Source organism: Pantherophis guttatus, chromosome 8, assembly GCF_059756535.1.
Source record: "Pantherophis guttatus breed Tessera chromosome 8, ASM5975653v1, whole genome shotgun sequence".
Lineage (NCBI taxonomy): Eukaryota > Metazoa > Chordata > Lepidosauria > Squamata > Colubridae > Pantherophis > Pantherophis guttatus.
In genome coordinates this window covers 1986607-2007746 of record NC_142070.1, presented here as the reverse complement: position 1 = coordinate 2007746, position 21140 = coordinate 1986607, and the positions used below count along the sequence as shown (strand labels likewise).

At 46.4% G+C, this 21140-nt stretch overlaps 1 protein-coding gene across 12 annotated transcripts in view; it reads left to right on the top strand.

Annotated features, from left to right (window-relative positions):
- Positions 1 to 21140, top strand: part of LOC117658513 (uncharacterized) — a 60936-nt gene that overhangs the window by 16588 nt on the left and 23208 nt on the right. For 8 of the 12 annotated variants that reach the window (XM_087874790.1, XM_087874786.1, XM_087874789.1 and 5 more), the window contains exons 5-12: positions 417 to 452; positions 7802 to 7837; positions 8846 to 8896; positions 10702 to 10746; positions 12912 to 12965; positions 15754 to 15804; positions 18307 to 18357; positions 18739 to 18846. In XM_087874790.1, the coding sequence (XP_087730916.1) occupies positions 417 to 452; positions 7802 to 7837; positions 8846 to 8896; positions 10702 to 10746; positions 12912 to 12965; positions 15754 to 15804; positions 18307 to 18357; positions 18739 to 18846 (432 nt within the window). The remainder of the gene's footprint in view (positions 1 to 416; positions 453 to 7801; positions 7838 to 8845; positions 8897 to 10701; positions 10747 to 12911; positions 12966 to 15753; positions 15805 to 18306; positions 18358 to 18738; positions 18847 to 21140) is intronic. The other 4 variants (XM_087874792.1, XM_087874793.1, XM_060692231.2 and 1 more) reach the window with 3 other exon arrangements.

Below are 21140 nucleotides of genomic sequence, written 5' to 3'. Positions count from 1 at the left end.
GATACCATAGGACAGGCTTCTGTGGGGCAAGCCTCATGGAGAGAAGGAGCTAGAAAGCCTGAGGGAGAGAAGGGGATAGGATAGGAGACGATAGAAGGGGAGAGGATAGGAGAGGCTTCTGTGGGGCAAGCCTGAGGGAGAGAAGGGGAGAGGAGAGGATTTATGGGGCCAGCCTGAGGGAGAGAAGGGGTGAGGAGAGGATCTATGGGGCCAACCTGAGGGAGAGAAGGGGAGAGGGTCTATGGGGCCAGCCTGAGGGAGAGTTGCAATGCATCACCTTGTCCTCAATGCAAGCAGAGAATGGCTGTTTCATTATCCATATTTATTTAGGGGCATGCGCCTTGTAGAGTCCTAGTAACGCATTGGAAATGATGGCTTTAGGCCGGATGTAAAAATGCAATTCTGTCATTTTCCAGATTCAAAGAAACACCATGATGAGGAGAAAGGAGAAGGTACGTACGCTTTTATAGCCAAGCATTTAATTTGGTGTGTAATTTAATATTACTCCTTTAACTAATTGAGACTTTATGGTTTAATCTGGTGTGCTCTTCTTGTGCTCTTCTGCTCTTCCAACAGAAATCAGATTTGCATTCTCCTTGCAATTTAAGAAAGTTTTAAAAACGCTGCTATTCCAAACAGGGTTTCAGGGAGCTGTTAAGTATCTGTCATGATGGAACACATGAAGAACAGATATTATTCATGTTTCTTATACTTTTAGGTTGAATATGATTTTATACCTAAACATTTTGTATTTTTGTACCATGTTGTATTTGTAAATTACAATGAGTGATGTAGCGTTATAGAGGGAGGGAGGGAGAGAGGAAAGGAAGGAGGGAGGGAGGAAGAAGGAAGGGAGGGGAGGAGGAAGGGGAGGGGGTAGGAAGGGAGGAAATGGAGAGGGAGGGAAAAGAGGGAGGGAGGAAGAAAATGGAGAGGAAGGGAGGAAGATCAATTGTTTGAACCTTTTTCTAGTTATATACACCTGACCCACCAGAGTGGGCGGGGGGGGGGGGCGCAAGGCATTTATGGGTCCCCTCTCTTAAGGAGGTCCATTTAGTGGGACCAAGAAGAAAGGGCTTCTCTTTTTTTTTAATTACATTTTTTATTTTTATTTTTAAACAAACAATTCACTATTAATCAATCAGTGTAACATCTAGGTACAAATTTTTTTGTGTCGTCATATTCAACATTTAGCATCATTTTCTTAGTACATATTTATCTTTCTTCTTACATTTAAATTTAATGTATTACGTGTTTTCCTCATGTTTCTTATTATTGCCCCCATATGTTGTAATACTCCGATTCTTCCTTCCCCTAATTGCTAATGTTAATTTCTGATTTCTGCACATTCTAATATTTTCTTAATTAGCTGTCCCTTTGTAGGAATTTTTTCTGCTTTCCAATTTTGTGCAAATACCATTGTTGCTGCCGTTATTACATGTATAATCAACTATGTATTTTCTTTACTGAATTTCTCCGGTAAGATACCCAACAGAAACAGCTTCGGTTTAAGATCAATGTGTTGCTATAACATTTTCTCTAGCCATATTCAAATTTTTGCCCAATAATTTCTCACTTCTGGACATGTCCACCACATGTGATAGTACGATCCCGATGTCTGGTGGCATTTCCAACATTTAGCTAATTTATCATTGAACATTTTTGCCAATCTTTCCAGTGACATGTGCCACCTATAAAACATTTTATACAAGTTCTCTTTATATGCTGTAGCCATTGTTAATTTGTAATTTCTTTCCCATAATTGCTGCCATTTATCTAATTCTATTGTATATCCAAAATTTTTTTGCCCATGCTATCATTGTTTCTTTTACTTGTTGATCTTCTAATTTAACTCCAAGTAAATAACTATAGAATTTTAAAATCATTTTCTCATCTGTTCCTGTGAGTATCTCATCCAATTCTGTCATCTCCAAGTAAAAACCATATAACTTTGCATCTTTTTCATATCTCGATTGTATTTGCAGTTGTGTATACTACTCCATAACAATCGCTTGTTCTACTAGTTCTTGTTTCATTTTCATTTCCCCCTTTTATGATAAAATATCTTATATCTTTATAGCTCAGCTGAGAGCGGCCATCTTGGACATGCACAGAGATAATTTGCCTTCTGCCGCCAATAGCCTCCCACCGGCCAGTTCGCTCGCACAGAGAGGGCCTCCTCAGGGTGCCGTCGGCCAGACAATGTCGGCTGGCGACCCCCAGGGGGAGAGCCTTCTCTGTGGCGGCACCTGCCCTCTGGAACGACCTACCCCCAGAGATACACACGATACCAGACCTCTGGACTTTTCGTTGGGCCCTGAAAACACATCTATTTCATCTAGCCGGGCTGGCTTGATCCCATCCTTTCGGTTTTAATTTGAAATTGGTTTTAACTGGGTTGTTTTAAATTGAGGGCCGAAATTATTTAATGTCTTTTAAACTGCTTTTAAATTTTATATGTTATGTTTTATCTCGGCTGTTCACCGCCCTGAATCCTGTTGGAGAAGGGCGGTATAAAAATCAAATCAAATCAATAAATCAATAAATATCTATATATATATATCTTAAGTCCTAGCTACGCATGCGCGAGATGGCGGTTCCCCGAAGTGCCGGCTGAGATCGGGATGAAAGAGTTGCGACAGGAAACCGGGGAAGGCCGTTTTTCCACTCATCGGCCCCCTGCCCGATATGCTGAGCCTTTGACAGTTCAAATGAGCCGTCTCCGACAGAAGACGGCTCTCGGATGACCCAGGGACGGCGATGAGAGGATTGCATCAGCTGGGCGCCGCTGGGAGGGCGGTGTCGGCCCCTGCAATTGCGCTGAGGCCCTTGGAGTTTTACCGGCCGGATCGGCGCTATTAAACGCTGCAGACACTTGGCGATTTTACATCTAATCGGGGGAGGCTACAGGTGCTTTGGCTGCTGTAAGATCGTTAGCCCCCCCCCGATGAATCTGCTGAGATTAAGGCAGCGGGTACTGTGGCAGCCTTGTTGATGGCGGTGAATGTCACACTGGAGATGAGAGGCCGGGAAGATCTGGGCTGTAACTGCCCGGCGAGGACAGGCTATGACTGCGGGGCGGGTGGTCCTGAAGAAGATCTGGGGGGCGGGGAGTTGGCCGGAGGGGAAGTGATAATTATCCATCCATCTTGCTCTTCCCTGGGGTCTCTCCCTCCCCCATTTTTTGTCGCCCCCCCCCCCAGACTGTTGCCTGCCTCGTTCGGCCTGTTTGTTTTACTCATCTTCAGTTGTCTGTTGGGACTTTTGTCATCTCCCCTCTTTGAACTGCTATCTGACTCCTGGCTCCTCTCACACCGTAAAGTGTTACATCTTATCTTTTCACGCCTATTACTGCCTTATTGCTCTTGTTGTATTGGACAGAGTTATGGAGTTACAGACTGATGAACTATGAATCCTGGTGGACTGCTGCTGCATCATGTTCCTAGGAACTGCTCTATGACTCCGCCGGTGGATGTTCCCCATCTAGTCACCGTGAGAGGGTGGCTGCGGCTGATTCCGCGGGACTCATTCTTTGCAGCCTTGGATTCTCCACCGCTGTGAGAGAGCGGTGGTTATGCCAGCCTGGGTTGACTCCTATTTTACCATCATTATCCCTCTTGTTTATTATCTCGGTTTCCTGTTGCTATTTTCCATCCACTTCTCATATTTATTATGGCTTACACTTCGGCGACCCTCCTTGCTCTGCGAGATGCCCCCCTCTCGCAGGCATGGCGTTCGAATTTATCGAAGGCCTACCTCAAGGACGGGTTTTGGAACCCCGAGTGGTGGCATGCTTCTAAGCGTGGTTTGAGGGGTTTTTTAATTAATGTTTTTAATAAAATTTTAAGGGGACCCGGGAGGCGGGTGGTAAGGGTTGAGCCGAGGGCGGCTCCTCCGGTTCAGCAATTGGGCCCGTCGGATGGTTGTGGGGGGAGGGAGGGAGGAGGAGGGAACAAAGAGGCTCAGTGGAGAGAGGGTCTTCCAATCCTTGTGACAGTTGGGAGACGAAGAGGTCGGGAGAGGGTTGGGCTAGGAGGGCGCCGCCGCTTCGTTCAAGCAGTGGTGCCCTCCTGCCCCCTCAGCTCATCCTGCTCCCCCGACGGTGACAGAGTGCGGAGCCCTGGACTCCGACTGGTGTACTTAAATGCCAGGTCCATGGTGAACAAGACACTCCTCGTCCGAGATCTTATAGACGAGGAGGATGCGGACCTGGCTTGTATCACTGAGACCTGGCTGGGGTCGGAGGGCGGTGTCCCTCTCATGGATTTGTGTCCCCCAGGTTTCCGGATACTACACCAGCCACGGCTCCAGGGGAGGGGCGGAGGAGTGGCGGTAGTTATTAAGGAAAGTCTTAGGCCTAGGGAGGTCACTGTTCCTCAGGTTGGCGGGTGTGAATCCCTCCTTTTGAAATGGGACCCTGGAGTTCAGTCTGGGCTGTTGATCACGTACCTCTCCCCCAGCTGCGTGGCCTCAGCCCTGCCCGCACTACTAGATGTCTTAGCCGAATTGACGGTGGAACTCCCCAACCTTTTGGTTGTGGGAGATTTCAATCTGCCATCGGCTGGTGAGTCATCTGAGTTGGTGCGGGAGTTCATGACCTCCATGACGGCCATGGACCTGACTCAGATTGTACAGGGCCCAACTCATATTGGAGGACACACACTCGACCTTATTTTTCTCTCTGGACAGTGGATAAATGATCGTGGGGAGGGGACTCTATCTATTGACCCTCTGTCATGGACCGATCATTCCCTCCTTAGACTTGACTTTTCCTCCGCCATCCCCCGTCGCAGGGGTGTGGAACCAGTAAGATGGTTCCGCCCCAGGTGCCTGATGAAACCCGAAAGTTTCCTGATGGAGCTTGGGTCATTTCCCGCCTCCTTAGCCCACGATTCATCTGAGACCCTTGTCGCGGCCTGGGAACAGGCTGCGGTGGGGGCCCTGGATCGAATCGTGCCTTTGCGGCCTCTGATCCGATGCAGATCCCGGGCGGCTCCTTGGTTTACCGCGGAGCTCAGGGAAATGAAGCGTCGGAAAAGACGCCTGGAGGGTGGTTGGAGATCCTCCCGATCCGAGTCCGACCGAACACAACTAAGAACCCATATTAGGTCTTATCTTGTGGCGATGGAAGTAGCGAAACATAACTATTTCGCCACTCTCATTGCATCTGCAGAAAATCGCCCAGCAGCCCTGTTTAGAGTGACCCGCTCCCTCCTTAATCAGGGAGAGAGGGAGGACCCCTTACAGGGCCGTGCTGAGGACTTTGCACAGTTTCTGCAAGATAAAATCACTCAGATTCGGACCGGGTTGGACTCCGACTGGACAGAGTCCGTTGAGGTGACAGGGCCTAGTCTCGGTGGAGACATCTGGGTTGAGTTTGAGCCTGTATCATTGGATGACGTGGACAGGATTATGGGTAGGCTGGGGTCTTCCACATGTTTACTGGACCCTTGTCCCTCCTGGCTTGTTTCGGCAGCCAGGGAGGTAACTGAAGACTGGATCCAGGCTATTGTCAACGCTTCATTAAAGGAAGGGGTCTTTCCCGCTGCGCTTAAAGAGGCGGTGGTTCGATCCCTCCTTAAGAAGCCTAACCTGGATCCTGATGTACTTAACAACTACCGTCCAGTCTCCAACCTTCGCTTTTTAGCGAAGGTTGTTGAGTCCGTGGTGGCACAGCAATTCCCTCAATTCCTGGAGGAAACTGACTACCTGGATCCTTACCAATCTGATTTCAGGCATAGCCACAGCACGGAAACGGCATTGGTCGCCCTAGTAAATGATCTCTGGCGGGCCAGGGATGGGGGTTGTTCCTCCATCCTGGTCCTTCTTGACCTCTCAGCGGCATTCGATACCATCGACCATGGTATCCTGCTGCAGCGGCTCACGGGGATAGGGTTAGGAGGCACTGTTTTACAGTGGTTCTCCTCCTATCTCTCGGGCCGTCTGCAGTCTGTTTGGGCGGAGGGTCAGGGATCCTCCCAGAGGCCTCTCACTTGTGGGGTGCCTCAGGGCTCGATTCTCTCTCCTCTGCTCTTTAATATCTATATGAAACCGCTGGGTGAGATCATCCGTGGTTTTGGGGTGAGGTATCATCAATATGCTGATGATACCCAGCTTTACATCTCCACCCCTGACCACCCTAGGGATGCCCTTTCCGTGATGTCCCACTGCCTGGAAGTGGTGCGGGTTTGGATGGGGAGGAACAGGCTTAGACTCAACCCTTCCAAGACTGAGTGGCTGTGGATGCCGGCATCCCAGGATCTGAAGGTTCCATCCTTAATGATCGGAGGTGAAACCCTTGCTCCCTCCGACAGGGTCCGCAACTTGGGTGTCCTCCTGGATTCTCGGCTGTCTTTAGATGACCATCTGACAGCCCTAACCAGGGGGGCCTTTGCACAGGTCCGTCTTGTGCGCCAGTTGCGCCCGTTCCTAGACCGGGATGCCCTCACCACGGTCACTCACACCCTTGTTACCTCTAGGTTGGACTACTGTAACACCCTCTACATGGGGCTGCCCTTGGGATGTGTCCGGAGGCTTCAGCTAGTCCAAAATGCAGCTGCGCAGGTAGTTATGGGGGCGTCTAGATACTCCCGTGTAACACCTCTCCTGCGTGAGCTGCACTGGCTACCGGTGGCACTCCGGATACGTTTCAAGGTGCTGGTGCTCACCTATAAAGCCCTTCATGGCTTAGGCCCGGGGTACTTGCAGGACCATCTCCAGCCGTTCTCCCATCGTCCTGTGTGCTCTCACAGAGTTGGCCGTTGGCCAAACAATGTCGGCTAACGACCCCCAGGGGGAGGGCGTTCTCTGTGGGAGCCCCGACCCTCTGGAATGGATTTCCTACTGAGCTCAGGACAGCCCCCGACCTTCTTTCCTTCCGTCGCGAGCTGAAGACGTGGCTCTTCCGCCAATTAAACTGATCCGTTTGGGGGTACACTGGTATAATTTTAAATCGTTTTGTAATTGGGTTACTGATTTTAATTTGGTATTGTATTGTGATTTCTATTGAAGTTGTCATTTTGTAAGCCGCCTTGAGTCCCTAGGGAGAAAGGCGGCATATAAATTGCAATAAATAAATAAATAAATAAATAAATAAATAAATAAATAAATAAATAAATAAATAAATAAATAAATAAATAAATAAATAAATGCGAAAACCACTCACGCATTAATCATGAAATCTCCAGAACCGTAAAGCCTACAAACTTGAAATTTGCCATGTATGTTCCTCTTGGCTTCTAGGTGCTCAGTAGGAAAGGATTTTTCAAAATGACCATCAGAGCATTAGTATTTCCTATGTTATCATAACACGCTCTGATGCTAATTAGTTAGACCTTCTACTTCCCCTCCCAACTTGAAAATAACTCTGGAGAGAACGGGATACCATAGGACAGGCTTCTGTGGGGCAAGCCTCATGGAGAGAAGGAGCTAGAAAGCCTGAGGGAGAGAAGGGGATAGGATAGGAGACGATAGAAGGGGAGAGGACAGGAGAGGCTTCTGTGAGGCCAGCCTGAGGGAGAGAAGGGGAGAGGAGAGGATTTATGGGGCCAGCCTGAGGGAGAGAAGGGGAGAGGATAAGAGAGGCTTCTGTGGGGCAAGCCTGAGGGAGAGAAGGGGAGAGGGTCTATGGGGCCAGCCTGAGGGAGAGTTGCAATGCATCACCTTGTCCTCAATGCAAGCAGAGAATGGCTGTTTCATTATCCATATTTATTTAGGGGCATGCGCCTTGTAGAGTCCTAGTAACGCATTGGAAATGATGGCTTTAGGCCGGATGTAAAAATGCAATTCTGTCATTTTCCAGATTCAAAGAAACACCATGATGAGGAGAAAGGAGAAGGTACGTACGCTTTTATAGCCAAGCATTTAATTTGGTGTGTAATTTAATATTACTCCTTTAACTAATTGAGACCTTATGGTTTAATCTGGTGTGCTCTTCTTGTGCTCTTCTGCTCTTCCAATAGAAATCAGATTTGCATTCTCCTTGCAATTTAAGAAAGTTTTAAAAACGCTGCTATTCCAAACAGGGTTTCAGGGAGCTGTTAAGTATCTGGCATGATGGAACACATGAAGAACAGATACTATTCATGTTTCTTTTACTTTTAGGTTGAATGTGATTTTATACCTAAACATTTTGTATTTTTGTACCATGTTGTATTTGTAAATTACAATGAGTGATGTAGCGTTATAGAGGGAGGGAGGGAGAGAGGAAGGAAGGAAGGAGGGAGGGAGGGAGGGAGGGAGGAATGAAGAAGGAAGGGTGGGGAGGAGGAAAGAAGGAAATGGAGAGGAAGGGAGGTAGGTTAGTTGTTTGAGCCTTTTCCCAGTTACATCCACCTGACCCATCGGAGCGGGCAGGGGGGGCGCAAGCCATTTATGGGTCCCCTCTCTTAAGGAGGTCCATCTAGTGGGACCAAGAAGAAAGGCCTTCTCCATGGTGGCTTCTTCCCTGTGGACCATTATCCCTGTAGAAATAAGATTGGCTCCCACCTTGACATACTTTCAATTCCTGGCTGTATGTTATTTTCCTTGCTTTGTTTCCCCTTTTTTTTGATCTAGTTCTTGTTTACGTCTTTCATTTTCCCAGTTTTCCTCTCCCTTCAGGTCTATCTCAGGTTACTGAATTCAGATAATCCAAATACTTACAACAACATAGCTGTTTTTGCTCTTCTATTTCTTGTTTCTTTTCTGTGTATATAATAATGTTGGCTACCTCGAAAGGGATTAGCATGTGAGGTGCTCATGTAGGAATATTTTGAATCAAGGATAGAAAACCCCCTGGAAACTCCAACACCAGCTCACTGTAATACTTAAACTGGATGTAAACAAGCATTTTGCCTTCTCATAGGCTCAAAGAAAGAAGCTCATGAAAAGAAAAAACATGAACAACATGAAGAAGGTATGTAAGCATTTGCAGCTCACCTTCTATCCTACGCAGAATATTATTAACAACAGTTTAGTTCTGATGGGGTCACATTGGCACAGCTGTTAAAGATGTCAGTTGCAAAGCCAACAGCCTGGGTTCGAGACCCAAGCATCGCACGTTGGGGTGAGCTCTCGTTAGTCGCTGCAGCTCCTGCCCACCTAGCAGTTTGAAAGCAGACAAATGCGAGTAGATAAATAAGTACCACTATTGGTGGGAAGGTAACAGAGTCCTGTGCACCTCGGCATATAGTCATGCTGGCCACATGACCACGGAAAGGGTCTTTGGACAATGCTGGCTCCCTTAGCTAAGAAACGGAGATGAGCACCACACCTAGAGAGGGAAAGTCTGGAGAGGGAGAAACCTTGACCTTTAGATGGGCTTTCTGTTCAACTGGAAGCCCCCTTTTCATAGAATGGGGTGAACAATTGATGCTTTGAAAATGTGGTGTTGGAGAAGACTCTTGAGAGTCCCTTGGACTGCAAGGAGATCCAATCAGTCGATCCTAAAAGAAGTCAACCCTGAGTGTCCTTTGGAAGGCCAGATCCTGAAGCAGAAGCTCAAATACTTTGGCCACCAAATGAGAAGAAAGGGCTCCTTGGAAAGGACCCTGATGTTGGGAAGACCAAAGAGGAAGGGGATGGCAGAGGATGAGGTGGTTAGATAGGGTCATTGATGCAATGGACCCACATTTGGACAAACTCCAGGAGACAGTGGAGGATAGGGGTGTGTGTGTGTGTGTGTGTGTGTGTGTGTGTGTGTGTGTGTGTGTGTGTGACTTGCTGTGGTCCATGGGGATGGAAAGTGTCAGGCACAACTTAGTGACTGAACAGCAAAGGCTGCTTTAGTCTGGTAAAATTCCTGCCTATAGGCGAGTAGCAATAAGCATGCCACTCATTGTGCAATGAGCACATAAGGAAGGTTGCAGCTCACAGTGGCCTGTTGTAAGTTTTATCAGACCATTGTTTGCAAGATGCAAACGAAGACCATTGGCCTTAGTAGATAACAGAAGGCCAGGAAGAAACCTGAGATCTCTTACATTACAGGTAGTCCTCGACTTACAACAGCTCATTCAGCGACTGTTTCAATGGCACTGCAAAAAGTGACATAGGACCATTTTTCACACTTACGACCCTTGCAACATCCCTATGGTCACGTGATCAAAATTCAGATGCTTGGCAACTGAGTCATATTTATGACCGTTGCGGTGTCCAGCAGTCACGCGATCCCCTTTTACGACCTTCTGGCAAGTAAAGTCAATGAGGAAACCAGATTCCTTTAACAACCAGATTGCTAACTTAACAACTAGAGCGATTCATTCAACAGCTGTGACAAGAAAGGTCATAAAACAGGGCAACATTCACGTAACAACTGTCTCACTTGGCGACAGAAATTCTGGACTCAATTGTAGTCGTAAGTGAAGGACTACCTGTACATTTATATTTTCTGTATTCATTTCTCCTAATGTTTCTAGCTGCATGTGGCTTATTTTGATTCGGTTTCTGCATTTTTTATAATTTTGTTCATTCTGAAAGGGATGACTTGCACGAGGGGTCTCCCTGTTGGGTGGAATATCCGCTGGAAACCAATCCACCTCTAAACTCTCAGCAAGATGAAAAGAATCCAAACCTGGATTGGATCCCGCATCAGCTTCTATGTTATGCAATTGGAGAACGGGTTTTCACCAATTACCATTTCTTTGGGGCCAATGGTTTTTTTAAAGATATTAGTAATGAAGACTTTAAAACTGAATGTAGAACAAAATTCTCTCATTTTTGTAGGCCCAAAGAAACCTCATGAAGCAAAGAAACATCGACCACCACCAAGTACGTAAGCTCTAGCAGGCCAGCCAAGATGATATGCAAGCCACAAGATGGGCGACATATACACTGAATAAGTGTTAAATAAAATAGTCTTATTGGTGTAGCATACAATGTAAGAGTACTGAGTATCAGGAGGGAGCTGCTGGGAAGCAGTTCTCGGTGAACGGGATAAATATTGTGGATCTTTTAGAGAAAGATGAGAATTCCTACAGAAAAGCAAGTTAAAAAATTCTAACAATCACATCAACGTTCAGGTCCAATGGGTTTCTTTGCCCCTCCCCCCCAACTCTAGAGAAATTCCATCTTTGGTCTTTAAAGAGTTTGCGAGGCGTGAGAAACGTTGGTTCTCCTGGATTCCGAGTTTGTGCTCCTTCCATCCTAGGACAGGGGAAGTTTGGCCAGGAGAGTCTTTCTACAGATGTGCCAGGCGCATCTGTTCCAGGACCAGGAGACCACTCAAGTTGTCACTGATGCCTTGTTTGCCTTCCAATTGGACTACTCTAGTGTGATTTACATGAGGCTGCCCTGGAATTTACAGAATAACAGAGTTGGAAGGAACCTTGGAGGTCTTCTTGGCCAACCTCCCTGGCCAAGCAGGAGACCCTAGACCATTCCAGACAAGTGGCTGTCCAATCTCTTCTTAAAAACCTTCAATATTGGAGCAACCACAACTTCCAGAGCCAGGCCTGATTAATTGTTCTCACTGTGAGAAAACTCCTCCTTAGTTCCAGGTTGCTTCTCTCCTTGATTACTTTCCATCCATTGCTTCTTGTCCTGCCCTCAAATGCTTTGGAGAATAGTTTGATCTCCTCGTCTTTGTGGCAGCCCCTCAGATATTGGATATTGCTATCATGTCACACCTACTCCTTCTCTTTGTTAAACTAGATATGCCCAATTCCTGCAACCGTTCTTCATTTGTTTTGGCCTCCAGTCCCCTAGTCGTCTTTGTGGCTCTTCTCTGCACCCTTTCTAGAGTCTCAACATCTTTTAAAAACCGTGAAGGCCAAAACTGGATGCAACATTCCAAGCATGGCCTTACCAAGCATTACAAAGTGTTACTAACGCTTACGTGGGGCACAATGGCCCAGGGGTTAAAAAGGCTGCGCTTGTCAGCTGGAAAGCTGAGAGTCTCGGTTTGAAACCTGAGCGCAGTGCAATGGGGAGAGCTCCTATTCCTTGACCTGACTGCTGCCCACCTAGCAGGTTGAAAGCATGCAAATTTGAGAGATTAATAGGTACCACTTCAGTGGGAAGGTAACAGCGTCCCCTGCACCTCTGGCGTATAGCCTTGCTGGCCACCTGGCCACAGAAAATGACAACATTGGTTCCGTTGGCCAAGAAACGGAGATGAGCATCGCTCCCTCGAGTTGGACACGACTGGACAGGGGAAAGCTTTAACTTTTTTTTAAACCAACACTTCAGGTGATCTTGATTCGATCCCTCTGTTACTTTTACAGCTGCGTTGGAAAACTTGTTATGCTACAGCTGATCCAGAATGTAGCGTTGCAGGCTGTACTGGATGTATCATAGTGTGTTCATGTGTCTCCCTCACTTCACAAGTTGTGCTAGTTGCCAGTTGGCTTCTGGGTGTAATTCACGATGCTGGTTATCTCCTCACGGCCTGCGTCCGAACAGCCGCTGGAAATTCAACATCTCCCTATGTTTCAGCCTGCCTGGATGCTCTGGGTCTTGTCAACTAAGCAGGGTCATCCATATTGCTGGCACTTTATTGATGCTTCACGTGTTTCTGAAAATCTGGCCTTGGGGGGTAGGATGTCCAGATGAATATTTCTGGGTTTTCTCCCCTTTTTTGGCTTTCTCGGTTATGGTTTCCCAAAGGTGATTTTCCAAAAGGCAACTGGACTTTCTTGGTTTTTGGAAACCAAGGCTGGAGGAAACCATAGAAGCTTCTTAGATGAGAAGCAAAACTTAAAAAAAACCAAGAAAATCCAGTTGCCTTTGGGAAAAGCATCTTTGGGACAACCATGACCTGGATTAGAGAGAATCTCCAGAGAGATTCATTATGGATTGTTCTTCTGGTCAACCTTGTCTTCTTTTCTCTGATATACATCACTTCTCAGTGTTATTCCTTGTAAACCACTGAGAGTTTCCAGAGTGAGCAGCCTTGAACCCTAAATGAAACATATTCTCTCATGCTTTAATTCCAGTTCCTGGTGAAGAAGAGATAGTGAAAGAAAAGAAAAAAGAAAAATCACACAAAGGTTTGTAAGCTTTTGTAACAGCCAGTCATTTTAGCCAGAATGCTATTACTGCAACTGTTTTGGATCTTATGGTTTAAACCAGAATATTTAATTGTTTGTTTGTTTGTTTATATCCTGCCTTTATTATATTTACAAATAACTCAAGTCAGTGAACGTACCCGATACTCCTTTCTCTTCCTGTTTTCTCACAACATCAATCCTCTAAGGTGAGTTGAGCTGAGAGAGAGTGACTGGCTCAAGGTCACCCAGCCAGCTTTCTCACCTAAGGCAGGACTAGAACTTACAGTCTCCTGGTTTCTGGTCTGATGTCTTCACCACTAGACCAAAGTGGCTCTCTTAATAACCCATATTAAGAGTTTGCATGATGGCAATTGTGGTGGCAGAACAGTGTTATTTCTCTGTCCTTATCACATCTCCCAATAGCCACCTGTTGACCCTGTTCAAGGTGACCCAATCAGTCACAGGATGATCTGCAGGGCTGTTGTGAGAAATATTCCTGATATTTGGCAGATAAAGTTGCTTGGATCAGCTCAGAGTGTCTGGACCAGGGGTGAAATTCTCCCAGTTCGGACCGGATCACCTGATCCGGTAGCGATGGCGGCGGGTGGTTCGGAGAACCGGTAGCAAAAATCCATGTGCCCCACCACCACCACCATGCCCAGCTGAGCCGCACGATCATCAAAGGCTTTTGTTTTTTACTTTTAAAAGCATTTTTTCTACAACCTCTTCGGACGAAAAAATGCTTTTAAAAGTAAAAAAAAAAGGCTCTGATGATCCCAGCTGAGTTGCCTGATTGGCAAAGGCTTTTCAAAGCATTAGAAAAAATGCTTTGAAAAGTTAAAAAAAAAAAGTTGGCCACGCCCACCTAGTCACATTACCCCCCCCCCAAGTCACACCCACAGAACTGGTAGTAACAAATTTTACATTTCACCCCTGGTCTGGACAGGTCCTGATGAGGTACCTATGATATGGCCTTCTACTTACCTGGAGCACGTTTGCCTCTGTAACTCCTGGGGAGGTAGATGGGCTCCTCCAGTCTGTCAGCTCAGCCCCCTGTTAGTTAGACCCTCTCAGATGGTTCCAGCTGCCCAGCAAGTGGCCTGTGTCTGGGTAATGTGGTGTTTTCTGCAGGAGGGGACAGTACCGTCAGCCTTGAAGGAGTCTGTGGTGTGCCTCTCCTTAAGGGGCAATTGCTGGACCCCATCATCCTTGACCACTTTCATCCAGTCTCGAACCTTCCCTTTGAACAGAAAGCATTTGGGACTATCAGGCTTCCACTCTAGAGGACCTGAAGGAAATAGATGATCTAGACCTGTTCAGTTGGGATTCAGGCCAGGGTTCAGAATGGAGGCAGTTCGGTTCCATATGTCGAAGTCCTGTGGCAGAGCAAAATGAGAGTGGTGCATCCATCTTGGTACTTCTTGGCTCCTTGGTAGCGTTCAGTACCATTGACCATTGTACCAAGGCCCCATTTGGGGGAAGCTTCGGGGACTGGGAGTAATGGTTTACTGGCACTGCTCTCCTCCTTCCTCTGTGGCCTGTGTCAATTGGTCTTGATAGGGGCAAGAGGTCAATTCTCTCTTCAGGTCTGCTTAACCTCTAGATCAGGAGTCTCCAAATGTGGCAATTTTAAGACTTGTGGGCTTTCTGGCTGGAGAATTCTGGGAGTTGAAGTCCAGAAGTCTTAAAGTTGCCACGTTTGGAGATCCCTGATCTAGATGAACCATTGGGTGAGGTCATCCATCAGTTTGGGCTCTGGGCTCATCATCATGCTGATCATACCCAGTTGTGCATCTGAACTGGGGGACAAGTGACATTCTTAAAGTCCTGATCCACGACCAGACCGGAGGCTTTGCAAACCAGGATGGGGAGAAACAGGCTCAAACCCAGTCCTGACAAGACCAAATGGCTTTGTTGGTTTGGCTTCCGTGGGCCCAAGGACATTCCTTCTTTGGTCTTTAATGAAGTGACACTTCCCCAGGCAGGATGGGTGCACGAGGGCAGGTCCTCCTGAACTTCCAGCTCCTGATCAAGGAGGAAGTGGAAGCTGTGGTGAGGAGAGTTATTCCACAGGTCAATCTGGTATCCCAGTTGCACCTGTTCCCGGCCCAGGAGGCTCCTCAGAACAGTCCATGATGCCTTCTTCACCTTGCAATTGGACTCCTGTAATGTGCTTTACCTGGGGCTCCATGGGAGACTACTCAGATGCTACAACTATCCAGAATGCAGCAGCGTGTGCAGTGGAGGCCCTGTACATGTCCCCATTGCTTCACGAGCAGCATTGATTGTCAGTGGCCTTCTGGCTGCAGATCAGGCTGCTGATTATCACCTATGAAGCTCTTCGTGGCTTAGAGCCCAGCCACCAGGGATCGCACGTCTTTCTATGTTTTGACCTGCCCAGTGTAGTCAGCCACAGTCGGTTTGCTCTGGATCCTATCAAGCACTGCCATACAGATCCAGGAGGTGTGTCTTCCCAAGGATGGCTCCGCCCCCTGGAATGATATTACTGCTCACCCAGAAATCCATACTGCTGACATCCTATTTAAGTTTCACAAATTGCTGAAAATTTGGCCTTGGGGTAGAATGGCTGGTTGAACCCCGTTGTTCCTGTTTTTGTTGTTTGTTTGTTTGTTTTTCTATTAAGGACTGGTCTTCCATCAACTGTCTTTGCTTTGCTTTTTATATCTTACTTTTAATGTTACTTTTAAGCTACCTACAGTTGTTCCAGAGCAGGCAGTCATGACATTGGAATATTACATTAATCCCAATATATTCTGTCATTTTCTAGCTCATGCCCCCGATGATGAAGAAAAACCAAAATCAGAAAAACCACACAAAGGTATGTAAGCCAGCTACTAATATTACTTTAACTTTTTTTGGATCTTGTGTTTTGAAACGTACTTAGCTGCATTGGCTTCTTGAAGGTCTGATGCTGCTTCACCCTCACCGTCAGCCTTCCATCACCTGGATGACTGTGGGGATGCGGGCCAAGCAATGGGAAGGAGGCCCATGCGAGAGAGGAAGGGAGGATCTGGCCCCCCTCTATTCAGGAGGAGGAATGGAGACCCCCTGCTTTCTGACAGGAGCCTGGGATGCTGTCAGTTGTCTCTTCAGAGAGGGAACAGAGGTGGTCGAGGGGCAGATCTGCAGATAGCAAGCAAATTGCCTTGAAGGAGATAGGCAGGAACTGTTTCCTAGGCAAGAGAGGCTGAAGCATTTTTAAAGTCCAGAACAGACCTCTCAGTGGTGTGTCCAGGGTCCAAAGTGTGGCCTCCTCCTTGGTGAAACCTGGGATGAGTCTTCTGTCCAGCATCATTAGTCCATCAAAGAGTGGAGGGAGTTTAATCTAAGATGAACATTTCATGTACTACAAAGATGATTTGGAGGTGGGAGGAACTTCTAATGTAATTTACTGGATTTTCTGCATGGATTGCCTCTATGACTATTTAAGACAGATGGGGAGGAACCAGACTGTGAGAACACCAGCGAGTGATTAGACAAGGAGACCCGAACTCATTGGTAGCTTCACGTTGCAATGAACAAGGACATGCATTAGGTCTCACAGCTACTAAGATTGTTGGCCGAGCAGGGACAAAAATAGCCAGACGAATAATTGAAGCCTGAGAAATGGGCCCCTTGCCAGTCAATAAGAGTGCTGATTTATCGTCAGCCTATCAGGTATGTAGAGCAGTGGGCATGAGGGCACAAAGAAACAACAACTAATCATAAAATCTATAGACAATTCTTGTTACTATTCAAAGCTTCATTCACATTTTCTTATTTTCTATAAAGAACAATATTTTAAACCCTTTTAAGAAACCAATTTTCTGTAATCGTTAAGTCTATCAACAATTCTTATTAGTAATCAAAAATTCATTCATAATCTTCATGTTTCTTATAGTTTTTCTATAATCACATTTTTCCCACTTTGAAAATCGCTTCTCTCAATAATAATAATAAAAAGTAAAAAAGGAAGGAGAAAGAGAGAAGAAAAAAAAGGATAAAAGTAAGGCAAAAGAGATCAAAAGAAAAAATTAGAAAAAGAAAGAGGAAGAAAAAAAAGAGGAATAAAATAAAAAAATTATAGGAAAAAAGGAAAAATTAGAAAAGAGAGAAAAAGAAGGAGGAAATCTCCTCACATTATTTAGACATTAATTGCATAAAGAGCATTTGCCTCCATTTAAATCAGACTGTAGTATTTTTTCTTGTCTTGCTACTCAATATATTCCAGTTTTTTTTCCTTTCTCCAATCTGTCCATCTTTTTTTTTCTTTCCTTTCAATTCCAATATCAGTAAGGTTATAAAGACTAAAGGGTTTAGTTCTTTGTATTCTATATATGGTGTCATCATGTCTTCTTCCGTTGCTACGCCCTTCCCTTTTGTTGCCACGCCATTAATCAGCAGTTTTAATTGTTCCGATTAATTCCTTCTTTCCAACTGTCCATAAGTAGTCCAGAGACAGATTAAATACATCTAAAATCAGGCCTCCTTTAGTGGGCACAGCTTCGAAAGCACAAGACGCAACACACCTGGTGATATATTGCTGTCATAGGAGGAAGGATGGTTCCCGAAAATAGAAAGGCTTGGTGAGGTGCAGGGAATGGTGGTGTTGTTTAAACTAGAGCTTAACTATGCTGTCCCCCTTTCTCCGCTTCCTTTTTGTTGCGGGATTAACGTTTCTTGCCCTGCTTCTGCTTTTTCCATCCGTGGTTTATCCCCCAAAAATAGCGTGATGGGCATGCATTGACATGCAGATTTGTTCAAGGCCAGAATAACGTCTGGCAGCCCAGGCAGCTCTAGCATGACAGCCAGGTGAAAAGAGTCCAAAGGAGGGTTAGATCCTCACTTGAAGGTAAAGCACCACCTTCCTTTCCATGCCCAGGCAGAACCGGCACTTTCTGTCACTGTCCAGGTAGGCCTCGACTTACAACCACAATAGAGCCCAATTTTTTTGTTGATAAGCAAGAATTTTGCCCCATTTTACAAGCTTTCTTGCCACAGCTGTTAAGCGAATCCCCACAGAGGTTAAGTTAGTGACACAATTGTTAAATGGGTCTGACTTTGCTCGTCAGAAGGTCACACGACCCCGAGACATAGCAACGGTCACAAATACGAGCATCTGAATTTTGATCACGTCCCCATTTGGATGCTGCAATGGTCATAAGTGTGAAAAATGGTCATAACTGACCTTTTCCAATGTGTTGTAATTTCGAACAGTCACTAAAGGAGCTGTGGTAAGTCGTGGAATACTGTATTTAATTAGGAACAAATGCCTCGCTCGTCTTGGGGCGAGGCACAGCTGGGGAAGTTGGATGTAAAAACCCACTGTGTTATTTTCTAGGTCACAAATCAAAACATCCACCACCACCACCACCGCCGCCACCACCACCCAGTAAGTGAATTTTGGAACCAACCCTTTCTTATCTGAAACACTACTAATATTGATTTAACTGTTAAAAAGCTTGTAACTAAAGGTCTTTGCACCTCTGAGCGTCTTTCTAGGCCTGGTGCAGATTCACCCTCCCTACAGCCTTCCATCACCAGGATGGTTGTGGGGATGCGTGCCAAGCAGTGGGAGAGAGGCCCCTCCGAGAGAGGAGGGAAGGGAGGCTCTGGACCCTCTCCAGGCAGAGGAGGAATGGAGACCCCCCCCCCCCCTGCTAAGCCTGGGATGCTGTCAGAGGAAGCCCAGGGGGATGCATCCCAAACAGTGAAGTCCTTGGCGGTAAAACTGAATATAATCCTTTTCCGTGTTTGTTTTCCCCAAAACCAGCTCTTAAAACCGTGGTAATACGATTCCTCATAGGACACGACTGCGCCACAATATGTCTTATACTTAACTTCTTCCTTATTGTCATCACTTTGTGGATGGCCATTCTGGGTAAGTTTCTAATTATATCCAGCGGGTTCCACACAGGAGCATTTTCTACTCAGAACAAAAACAAGGAAAGTTGGCAATTTAGAAAGAATGGCTATGGTGTCTTTATGGCACGTCACTATTTGCGCCTTGCGCGCAACATAAAATACCAGCAAAAGGAAATCTCAGCCAAAATCGGTACCAGTGATGTTCCCACCATCTCTCTGGAATTCCCAGGTACAAAACTGAAAATGTAGCACAGGTGCCTCTGTCCCCTTCTTAATCACAGCGATTGAGGGCTAGATCTGGCAAGGGCAAAAGCAGACAGGCTGAAACTTGTCTGGTCTGTTAAACGGGTGTCAGCCACTTCTCATGTGCCAAAGGGTTAGGCTCTGAGCCCATTTCCCCATCCAAGCGGCAGAAATAGGCACCAGAATGACTATTGCTCTGGGCTGCCAGTGGAAACATGGCGATCGAAACACATGTCTGTGGCGAGCAGAGATGATGATGATGGCAAAGAGTGAACAACCAGTGAGTAGAGTAGGAGAGGATGGGAGATTACCCTCATGGAGGGAAAAGCATTGTTCCCAAGTCCTCCAAGAGCTGATTCGAAATATTAGATGAAACATCATTCATTCAGGAGCTGGAAAAATGTACCCTGTGCTTCCTTTTTCCTGGATGGACATGGAGATGGATGGAAACTAATCAAGGAGAGAAGAATCCTGGAACCAAGGAGAAATTTCCCAACAGGGTTGACATTTTACTTTTAATTAATGAGCTGTTCAATTTTAATGTAGGGGTCAAAGGTAATGTCACAGCAAGGCAAGAGTTAAAAAGAGGGGTCAAAGAGGCCATCTATCTTAAAATTGAACAGCCCTCTCTCAACAGAGGGATACAACGCCACCCATCTCCAGTTTACAACACAGTCCTTTCAGCAGTTCCAAGAAGGTTCCACACACATTTGACTATTCTGGTGATCCTGAGGACACAGATAAGCCTCCAAGTGGCCTCAATGACTCTCAGAGAGAGTGCAAACAGCCAGATGAGTGCAAGGCCTTCCATTTTCCACCATTCAGTGAGAACTGAAGAAGCGTCCTGAATGAGAAAAACAAAGTCCAGTTGCCTCTTGAAAAAGCACCTTTGGGACAACCATGATATTGACTATACATTGAAAAAGAAGTAATGCAACTGTTGGAAGAAATGTCCGTTCCAAATGGGGAGAAAGACACTGGAAACATGGAGGCGCTTGGAAGGATGGTTTAATGGTGAATAGGACCACATGGATTTGAAGTCCTGGGTAGCTGACCACATGGAGTGGAGAGTGAGTATTATTTTATACTCTCTCTTGGGTTTTGACCTTGAGCTTCCTGTTCCTGTGGCAAGGGCATGTATCCTATTGGTTGCAGACTTCCATGTAGAGTCATGTTTGTCTGAATTGAGTTTGGTTGAACCTTTCTGGGTGATGTAAAGAAGGGGCCTGGTTGTGGCATTTCGTGCGCTAGATAATCCTATTATGTCCTGGAGGGCCATGTCTTAATCCCATCACCCTGGAGCTGAGGTCTTTTGTTTTGTAGATAGGCTGGCCCAGTCTTAATGTGCACCAAATGTCTGCTGTGGGCAGGGAGCTTCAGGGAGTGTTGTGACCTGCCAGCTGCCAGCAGAGCTGCCAGGAGACTCGGACGATGAGGAGGTTTGGGAGGAACCTGGGCCAGTGCTGGAGTCTGGGGAAGGCTCTGATGGATGCTCTGCATCGGATGCTGAGATAGAGCCAGGGCCATCCAACATTTCCCAGCTGCCGGAGAGGCAGCTGCCTTTGGAGGCTGAGATGAGTGAGGAGAAAGAACAGCTGGGGCCTGTTCCAGATGCATGTATGCACAGAGCTGTTAGGAGAGGAGAACAACGGAGGACAAGGAGCAACTCGGGAAGCAAAGCAACATGGATGCTGAATGGCCCCTCCCTGGCTGGGGAATAAATAGAAGGAAAGGGGAGTGGTTGTCGTAGGAGACAACCGTTCGTATTTCTGAAGATTTTGCTCATTGTGTTTTGTGCCACAAAGACTGCTTGCCAGAACTTCATTTGCAGCCTTCCGGCTGGGAGCTCACAGCCTTGCAATTATTTCAAGGAACTGATAAGGTCTGTTACTGCAGTTAACTCCTTGAAGGACTCTTTCCTGGACTTTTTGGTGGGTGAATGCCATTAATCCACAAGATTAAATAAATAAAGACGGCTTTTCGAGGCAAGGAGTCTGTTTCTTGCTTCTGCTAAGGCTGGGTCAGAACAGGGTTCAGGTTAGTCTTTGCTGCTTTGTCTGTAAAAAC